Source organism: Brachionichthys hirsutus, chromosome 22, assembly GCF_040956055.1.
Source record: "Brachionichthys hirsutus isolate HB-005 chromosome 22, CSIRO-AGI_Bhir_v1, whole genome shotgun sequence".
NCBI classification, from domain to species: domain Eukaryota; kingdom Metazoa; phylum Chordata; class Actinopteri; order Lophiiformes; family Brachionichthyidae; genus Brachionichthys; species Brachionichthys hirsutus.
The window spans coordinates 5314092-5324234 of record NC_090918.1 but is presented as its reverse complement, the minus strand read 5'-3'; the positions used below and the strand labels follow the sequence as shown (position 1 = coordinate 5324234).

Below are 10143 nucleotides of genomic sequence, written 5' to 3'. Positions count from 1 at the left end.
CCTCTGATTACCTGGATCCACGGCGACGGGCTGGCAGTGGTTGATGGGAGCCGTTTCTACGGGCTGGGGCGGAGCCAACCTGCGGGGGGGGGGGGGGGGGGGGGGGGGGAGAAGCAATCAATAGCATCAAGCTAATCAATACAGTCTAATCAGTTTTGAGTCTCTTACTGCTTCTCTGGTTGGACCACCGCGATTCTCTTCTGCTTCTGGCCTGCAGCAAAGACAGAGTGAAGGTGTGTGTGTGTGTATGTGTGTGTGTGTGTGTGCGTGCAGGTGTACGTACACACAGGTCTGACCGGGGGGGTCAGAGTGTAAGCGTTGGCCTCGCACCAGCCGACAGGAAAGATGTCCGCCGAGTCGACGGCCATGATGCACTCTGACTGCTGCTTCGCGACACCTGGAGACAGCGAAGAGCAGGTGAGGGAGCTGCCCCACACACACACGCACGCACGCGCGCGCACACACACACACACACACACACACCGTTACCTTCCAGTCGGAGCCACAGCAGGCGTTCTCTGACCTGCGTGATCTGAGCCACACACACCTCTGCCGGGCGGTGAGGGTTCACCGCCTCGAGCCACATGTCCTTAGCAAAGCCTCTGTTCCGCCATGTCTGAACGCAGGCGCACACACACACACACGCACGCACACACACGCGCACACACACGCACACACACACACAGGGGAAAAGGGCGGAATTAGCGATCCCGGCTTTCCCGGAAGTCTAAACCCACCCCCCCGGTCCTACGTCGGGAAAGCAGGCGTCGGGCGCCGCCTCCGCGCCGCTGCGCTTCAGGTAGTCGGCCCAGTCGAAGTCGTGGCCCCCGTGGCCCCGGGGCCGCTCCAGGCCCACGCCGTTCTTCAGGCACCACTGCGCGGGCAGGAGGCCGCGAGAGTTGGCGTGACACACCGCGGACGGAGGCTCGGCGCCGCCGGAGAGCTCGTCCAGCGTCACCTGGAAGAATATCTCGTCGTACACCTGAAACGGAGGAAAAGGTCTGACCTCACGCTGCTGGAGGGCGGGGCCTCCTTCGTATATCGTTAGATTCACCTTGCGGACAGTAACGGGGCAGATCTGGAGCCTCTCCCACGGAGAAACCATCTCCAGCTTCATCCCCGCCTTGAAGGCGTGCTTCGGCAGCTCCTCCTGGTCCTGAGCCGGTAGAGTCAAGGCTTGAGATAAATCTCCCCTCACCCAGGTGAAGCTCTGCGAGGGGCGGAGCGGCGTCGGGCTCACCTTGAACACCTCCAGCGGCAGCGGACGCTTCTGCCCGTCACCTCGAGCGTCTTCCAGAGCCTGCTGCCAGGCGGGGGCGCCGTTCAGAGTCCGGAGCTCTGAGGAGAAACGTTTGATTCGCCGGGATTCACTGAGGAAGTCGAGTCCTTCGTCTCTCTCAAATAAATGCGCAGGTCACCTGTGGGCGGTTCTAATGCCAGGTGGTTCTCCACGGCCCAGCCCAGTGGGCGGAGCCTCACATCTAAGTAGAACAGCCAGGTGTCCTGAACCTGGTGGTCGTCGGAGAGGCCGGCGTAGCGTAGGCGGAGCCTCCCTCCCACGTTGTGGATGACTCTGGCGGGCCAGTACAGGAAGGGGTCCGAAAGGTCCCGAAGCTCCATGAGCGACCCCTCAACGATCAGATCCACGGTGTTCTTCCCTCTGAGAGGCTGGAAGAGACGCCGAGACCATGTTCATGTCTTCTGTGTAAACCCGTCTGCGGTTTAACCAGACGGGCCTTCTCATTTCTCATCTCGTTTCCTGTCATCTTTCCACTTCCTTTTTTCAAGCGAAGGCACGAAATACCCAGAATGCTGCAACCAGCTTGGTGTCCCGCAGGGCCCAGTCCTAGAGCCATGACATTACATTTCACGTGAAACGCCCCTCACCCCCTCCAGTAGGCTGGCCGGAGCCGTCCTGGATCCGGTCAGGTCCCGCACCAGGAACTCCGTCCAGTCGCTGTATTTCTCCTTGATGGCTGCAACGACACAAAAACACCCGACTGAGAAACACCAGAAACATTGTGCGACCGCGACATGGTGCAAAGGAAGTGTCGTCACCAGAGAACAGCATGCACGAGTCAGAACATGCATGTGCAAACAGAACGTCTCTGCAGCGTCCCCGTTGCAGCACGGACGCCTGCGTCTTTAATAAAAATGCAGATGTGAAGTGATTTTAAAGTTTGAATTCAAGCAATCTGCGTCGGTTCCCCCGGAAAGGCCTCCAACGCTAACGCTGAGTTGAGATTCACGGCGCCGGTCGGATCGTTTCAGGCTCACGCGTGCAGAAAGAGAAGTCCCATCTGGCAGCTTTCTGCAGCAGGACGCGCGGCAAAGCGAAAAACTGCATAAAGTCGACTTGAGCGGCGCCGTTTAAATGTTAATGTGCGGAATAACAGCTGCAAACGGGAGCTGAAGTGAAAATGGGTTCGCAAAATAAAAGCTCTCGGGTTCCTGTCGGCTCCAAAATGAAAATGAAAAACCGACATTAAGCAGCTGAGCGGTTCACAGATGTTTGGGGGGGGGGGGGGTGAATAATTCATCGGCAACAAGAATTAAATCGTTTAGAAAACAGACAGCAGAAAACAAAATGAGGACGCTAACGTTAGCTCTGAGCCAAGGGAGGCAGCATTCAATTAGACGTTAAAAGGGAGGGCGTTTCCGACGCGTCCGGGCGGGCGGGGCGGGGGCGGGGCTGCACCTTTACGAAGGCCAGGTGTGGTCGCAGCCTGGAGCGGTGATATTGAAGGGTTAATGCTTTTACATATTTGAGGTCAACTTCTAGGAAGCTCCGAGGAAGTGAATCCCAGTGATGTGACCGAACAGGTTCCTCTCAGCCAGTAGCAGCTAGCGCCCGCCGTTTAGCTGGTTTTAGCTGCTTCCTGTTCCCCACGGCGTCCTCGCTCTTCGCTCCTGGTGTCTGCCTCCTCCTCTAAAACACCGATCTGACAACGTCAGGAACTTCAAGGGAGATGCTGAGTCACGCAAACCCCCCATCAGACGGCGGTTAATGAAATGAGTCTCCAGGGATTAGCATCGAGCTAGAGCCCGACACATACCGAGACCTACATGAAAGGTGTTCGTCTAAGAAGCTTCATTGTTTTTAGCATCAACTATTTTCCGAGCTGTAATCACAAAAATGTTCCCGTCCTTCACACGCACATTCCAAGAAACGTTCCCAGAAAACATTCCCCATTGTCATTAAAGGTTAACTTCTCATTTTCTGATATGCAGTAGTTTATAAAATTGTACTTTCTTCTTCTTCTGTCCCTTTTAAAAACCTAATTAAACTAGAATTCTTCGCTCCACAGAGGCAGGCACCCCCATCCCGTGACTTCTGATCCCGGATCGATAAAGCTGCTATTGGCTCCGGCTCCGGAGCGCCGCCCGGGTTCAGACCGAGAGCTGTGGAATTCACCGGTGAGTAAATCAAACGCCTCTCCTGTGCAGAAAAGCTTTCTCATGAAAGCGCTTTCCCCCGTCCTCCCTGCTGCTGCTGGACTTTGTAAGCACACACACACACACACTCACACACACACACACACACGTGTTAATGTGCAGAAATAGATAAACTATTTTTACAGATCCAGCAGATTCGTCATGGAGCCATTTACAGCTCATCAGCTAAAACACTTTCCTCACCCCCCCCCCCCCCCCCCCCCCCCAGCCCACACAAATACTGTCAGGAGTCTCCAACCAAATGTCTGGCATTAAAAAACAAATATGAATTTACATGCATGGAGTTAATTTGCATGTCCTGGTGGCGGCTCTGCAGACTCCGCCTCCAAGCGCTGCGCTCACTTAAACGCTTTAAATGTCCGGAGGCGTCAGACGGCGCCGTTTGTGTTTGTGTGTTTATGGTGAGGCTGCTGTGTTTGGGTGAAGTGAATTAGGAGTTGCTAATTCGTCCATCTGTTTTTTGCGTTAGAAATAAAACGATTTAAGTGTGGACGCTGGTTCATGCGTTAGAAATAAATCGATTTAAATGATTAGACGCTGGTTTTCTTAATGAAACCGGCCGCCTGTAATATAGAAAGTCAAATATTTGTGAAATGTGCCACTAAATGACGGGAGGAAAAAAAGATAAGAGAGGCTTCGGGAAGATAAAGGGAGCTGCCGCCCATATTCGGTCATCACTTCCTGGTTTTGCAGAAAGATTTCAGGCCGTTTTTCACGACGCAGGAAGTAACACAGCAGCTGCTAAACAGTAGATTAAAATGTTTTCCACGTGAATCTATTTGCTCACAGTTTCAGGCAGCGCTCAGTCCGCTTTATTTCCACTCTCTTTGTTTCCATGGCTGCAGAATTTTGAGGAGAAAAAAACCCGCTGACTTTGCAGTATTTTTTCATACGAGGTGTAGTAAGCGTTAGAAATGTGCAACGTAGGTGTCAATAATAAACAGTTCAGAGCAGGAAGATGATTGATTATAAAGAATGAACACAGCTGGAGCGACTCCCTCGAAGGCATCGTGCTCTTCTTGGATTTAGTCCTTATCTTTCTGGCTGCTCGAGGAGTGTCTCTCCTCCTCCTCCTCCTCTAGTTCCTGAAGTATAACCTCAACCTGGTAAACTGTCAAATGATGCGTTTGAGTCAATCCGTCTTTCTACATTCGTTTGCACATTGACGCAAAACGGGTTTAAAACCGGCAACAATTGATCAATGAATTGCTGCAGATCCGGTCCGTTCCGCTTCTGGTGTTATCTATGCAAAGAGTTTAAAGGCTGGGGAGGGGGGGGGGGGGGTGCAGACCCAAATGAAACCAACTCCCTATTTTTAACTCCTCACAATCCTATTGACAGCTCCATATTAATGAATAATTCCAAAAGACAATAATTATTCGTGAATAAAGTTTCCATCGCTGGGACGAACATGTGCAGCTATACGTGTGTGTGTGTGTGTGTGTGTGTGTGTGCGAGTGATGCAATGATTTTATCTGCTAATGGTAGCATTTTTTAACGTTCCTCCTCTGACGGGGACGGAGACGTTTTTTCTGCTCCGGGACAGTTTGTCTTGAGGACGCCTGTTTATCAGGGCATCGCGTTTCTGACCGGTTATCATGCTAGCACAGCTTGGCACAAACAGCTCTGTGTGTGTGTGTGTGTGTGTGCGTGCTATCACTCTACACACACTCGGCTAGAAAGGAATGACATGCAAGAGGAGGCAAGGCACAGCAACGGAGCTCTGAGGTCACTTCCTATTGGACACGCCGGGAAACGGGAAGAGGAAGGAAGCACATGCAGCTCCGAGGCTAACGTTAGCCGCTAGTGAGCAAGCCAGTCAGTCGGAGGTATTTGCTAGAGCAGCTTACCTTTTCTCAGGTAAATGTTATCTGAGAAACAAACAAACAAAAGGGAGTAAACAGGTGACATCACTCACAAACACACCGTCTCTGTCCTCCAAAGCGCTTCATGTAATCTGATTACATCAATCAGCGACGCTGCTGCATTTAAAGCATGTTTATAGTGTAGGATGTCCTTCTTTCAGCGATTCTAAATCATTACAGGAAATAGGCTGAAAACTTCCTGTTACTCCGTCGTAACGTATTGATCTCGCGGCGTGAAGCGAGGATGAAAGTGCTGAGTCATGGTTAATGGATGAAGTGCGCAGGAGAACAACAGAGAAGCTAACGTCGTTTGGGAGGAGGTGGAAGTCGAGTGGAAGGTTATTAGTGGAAGCTGAAGTTCTCTCTGAGCGACCCGGCGATACGTTGATCACGTGATCTGACAGAAGCCGGATCAGCCAATCGGCTTTGACTCGTGTTTGTTTGTTACCCGGTGCTACAAAAAGTAAAAATGGCGTGATCCCTCCAGGAGGAGGGTGAGTCATCAATCTGAGGCCGAAATGACCTGCTGCAGGTGAAACGTTCAAAGTCATGAGACAAAGAGGTGAGACAAACCTGTCTTTCCACTCGTGTGTGCGTGCGTGCGTGTGTGTGTGTGTGTGGGGGGGGGGGGGTATATTCGTATGATAAGGAGACAAACGAGGCTAAAACTCACCGTTTACATGATTTAATATTTTAAAGGCTTCAACAAGCCTTCCAGCAGGTTACCGTGCCGGTGGAACACGTTCGAGTCCAGCGGGAGAGAACGCGTCGCGTTCCACGTTAAACATGCGCTCGAGGAATTTACTTCAAAGGTTCAACAACAAAAACGTCCGAGAAGTAATTCACAAATTAGTTCCTGCATGGCTTCAAGAACTGAGCAAAAAAAAAAAAAGGGTGCGGTTAGATTTTAAGAGGATCCCACAAAATAAAATATTAAATTGTTACTTTTGTTTGTACACCTCCCATACTATAGAAACAAACAAACAAAACAAAGAAGAGGACAAATTTACCTGATGCAAAGTAAAAAAAAAAAAAAAAAACTAGTCAGACAGGAAAGAATGAAATGTTTGTCTGAATTTAACATATGAAAGGAATTATTTTCCCCTTTAGCAACGACGGCGTTCCTCGTAAACCTCGCGCTGCCGCTAGTGGCTTCCCCACGTCTCTGCACCCCCTGTCCTACCTTCGGGGGGCGTCAGGGTCTTGTTGTTCTGGGCGCACCATCCCACCGGGTGCAGCTCGGCCGTCATCACGTCGCACCAGAAGTCGGCCTTGCGGTCCTCGCCGTAGCCGCTGAAGCGCAGCAGCAGCAGCTGGCCGCAGGTGGTGATGATGGTCGCCACCCAGTAGCTGTCCGGGCTGTTCTTATTGGCTACCTCCAGCTTCATGCCGGGCTGGAAGCTGCTCTGCAGGCTGGTCTCCACCTGACGGGGAAGACGGCACCGTTAAAGGAATATTCCGTAGTTCAAACTGGATTAAATTCACAAAAACACAAAATAAATGCTGAAAGTAGAATCTGGCCGTTTTAGACTCGATATAATCACTATTCTCACCAAACCAGGCTCTTTCTCCCGTGTTTACATTCTCTGAGACAGACTTAAAGATAATGTTTCAGCGGCCCAGCCTTTAAGAACAACTGTTCACAAGAGAAGATAAGAGCGATGGCATCAGGGTTAACAAGACGAGGGCATGGCGACAAACGCAAAGTCTACACAACAAGACAAAGAACACACTGAGGCCTGCATGCTGCATGTCGAAATGCGGCATGTAAAGACGCTGCATGAAGAGACGCTGCATGTAAAAACGCTGCATGTAAAGACGCTGCATGTAAAGACGCTGCATGAAGAAACGCTGCATGAAGAGACGCTGCATGAAGAGACGCTGCATGTAAAGACGCTGCATGTAAAGACGCTGCATGTAAAGATGCTGCATGTAAAGACGCTGCATGAAGAAACGCTGCATGAAGAGACGCTGCATGAAGAGACGCTGCATGTAAAGACGCTGCATGAAGAAACGCTGCATGAAGAGACGCTGCATGTAAAAACGCTGCATGTAAAGACGCTGCATGTAAAAACGCTGCATGAAGAGACGCTGCATGAAGAGACGCTGCATGTAAAGACGCTGCATGTAAAGACGCTGCATGTAAAGACGCTGCATGAAGAAACGCTGCATGTAAAAACGCTGCATGAAGAGACGCTGCATGTAAAAACGCTGCATGTAAAGATGCTGCATGAAGAGACGCTGCATGTAAAAAAGCTGCATGTAAAGACGCTGCATGTAAAGACGCTGCATGAAGAAACGCTGCATGAAGAGACGCTGCATGTAAAAACGCTGCATGTAAAGACGCTGCATGAAGAGGCGCTGCATGAAGAAACGCTGCATGTAAAGACGCTGCATGAAGAAACGCTGCATGTAAAGACGCTGCATGAAGAAACGCTGCATGTAAAAACGCTGCATGTAAAGATGCTGCATGAAGAGACGCTGCATGTAAAAAAGCTGCATGTAAAGACGCTGCATGTAAAGACGCTGCATGAAGAAACGCTGCATGAAGAGACGCTGCATGTAAAAACGCTGCATGTAAAGACGCTGCATGAAGAGACGCTGCATGAAGAAACGCTGCATGTAAAGACGCTGCATGAAGAAACGCTGCATGTAAAGACGCTGCATGAAGAAACGCTGCATGTAAAAACGCTGCATGAAGAAACGCTGCATGTAAAAACGCTGCATGCAAAAGAGCCACAAACCGTTTACATTTATTTTAAGAAATATAAAAGTCTGTCATATTTAACTTTCTTGTGATCTAGAAACAAAACACATTTTTCAAAGAGAGTAAAAAAATTTAAAAAAAATCTTCATCTCACCATATTTATGCTTTTCTTTTTACACTCCTGGTAAACATGATGGAAATTAAATAGTCAGCCAATTTGATCTTTAATTTCCCTATAAAGTTGAGCAGAACGGTTAAAAAAAAAGAAAAAGGTCAGGGGTCATGATCGGTGTCGAACGCTGGCTCTCATCCGAGAGCTAAGTGTCTGTAGCGACACAAGCTAGCGGCAAACGAAGCCCGGCGCTAAAACCTCCCGGCTCGTCCGTCTGCGGCGTGACGAATCTGCCGGGCAGCGAACGCAGCGCAGAATAATTCGGGGAGGCCGCAGGATCCTCGAGAGCCGACAGGATGTTCACACTCGACACGCAAGTGAATGGAAAAAGCCAACGTCTTAGAAATAAGCACAAAACGACCGACTTCCTGCTGCAACAATGCAAAGGCGCTGCATCACCGTGGTTACGTAAGAGAGCCGAGGGCTGCAAAGTGTGTGTGTGTGTGTGTGTGTGGGGCTCATGAGAAATCACTGTTTCAACTTGTGCAGGCGCAGGGAGGAGGAGGAGGAGGAGGAGGAGGGAGAAAGAGATGAAGGCTGCACTTTACGGAATCACGTTTCCCAGTGATGTCAGGAAGCGAAACGGCGTCGGGGTTGCCGCCGCCGCCTCACCTGAGCCCCCGTCGGGGTGGGTGGCGGAGGCGGAGCTTTGTAATAATTTGGGATGGGATGCATTTTTTTGATGCCTTTTATGGAACTGCTTCCTGATGCAGTCTGAACTCTTAGCCAATCAGAGTGCAGCAAAGCGACTTCCCCCACTCTCTTTCTCCGTTTTATCGGTGGCGAGCGCCACGACGACCAACAGGCTTCCGGTTTCTCTCGAACCCGATGAATCATTTTACTTGAAGCCATTTCCTGCCTCAGATTGATCAGACTCTCGGGGGGGAGGGGGGGGGGGGGCAATAGTTAGCTAAATTAAATGTGTCCTTCCAGGACTTCCATCCTGGACCCTGACCTGAAATAGGAGCCTTTTGTTTCCTGGTTTTTCCACCTTATTTGTGAGAATACTTCCACAAAAGCAAGAAAATAAGATTGAATCTGCTGAATAATCATCTTTCCTGCTCCGTAATTAGCCTCGGGGCGCGACTGTTTGTGCGTCGCAGCCTGACGATGACGATGGGAACCGTCTATCGAGGCCGCCATTATGTCGTTAAGGGCTTCGTGCACGCGCCACTTATCTCCGAGGCTGCATTTAAAGGTGAACATCATAAGCTGCGGCTCACGTGTTTGAAGGTGGTGTGAGGGGCGGCGGTGGCCCCCGTTTCCTCCATGTACTCCTCCCAGTTAAACTCCGCCTCCTCTCCGGCGGACTCTGCATCTGGACAAACAAAAGCGCAGATCATTAGAGAGCAATTAAATCAAATTAAATATGCCCCCAGCCTGTAAATGTGACCAAAACACAACAGGCGAGCTGAAGTATTTTAGCGTGCACAGCGTGGAGCAGGTCGCCGTGCGGCGACGCGTGCCTGGATGAGAAGGCGGAGCTATGGAGGCCCTTCTGCTGGGGCCTCTTCACCTGTGTTCAGCTCCTCTTCTCTCCCATTGGTCGGGAAGCGTGACTTCACTGCGGAGAGGGACTGCATCCTCCGCTTCCTGGTGAGCCGTGACCTTTGACCTGAGGTGTGCCGGCTGCTCTTCACTGCATCTCCTTGCTCTCCTTGTTTATCCCTGGGTGGGTGGGGGGGGGGGGGGGGGGGACAGAATACATGAAACAGAAAGAAGCAAACAGGAAGTGATTTGCAGAAGAACGCGGTTAGCGTGAACTTTGCTATCCTCACGACTCCAGGATCAGACCCGGTCCAAAAACATCCCCGTCCTGGACTGGAACAGGCGACCGATCCCGTTACCAGGCAACAAACTCGCAGAACAATCCAACGACGGCCCGATTAAAATAATCCTGCGGCTGTAGAGTCCTTAAACGCACCCTCCTCCCAGAGTATTTA

At 50.8% G+C, this 10143-nt stretch overlaps 1 protein-coding gene across 1 annotated transcript in view; it reads right to left on the bottom strand.

Moving 5' to 3' along the window:
* The window catches only part of sfmbt2 (Scm like with four mbt domains 2), an 11746-nt gene extending 1838 nt beyond the window's left edge, over positions 1-9908 (bottom strand). The window contains 15 exon segments of the mRNA XM_068755534.1: positions 12-79; positions 169-211; positions 284-397; positions 490-616; positions 752-982; positions 1055-1156; positions 1241-1338; positions 1419-1668; positions 1888-1976; positions 5307-5327; positions 6505-6745; positions 9424-9518; positions 9717-9801; positions 9803-9851; positions 9853-9908. Coding sequence (XP_068611635.1) covers positions 12-79; positions 169-211; positions 284-397; positions 490-616; positions 752-982; positions 1055-1156; positions 1241-1338; positions 1419-1668; positions 1888-1976; positions 5307-5327; positions 6505-6745; positions 9424-9518; positions 9717-9801; positions 9803-9851; positions 9853-9908 — 1669 coding nt within the window.
* Positions 9909-10143: the final 235 nt, after the last annotated feature.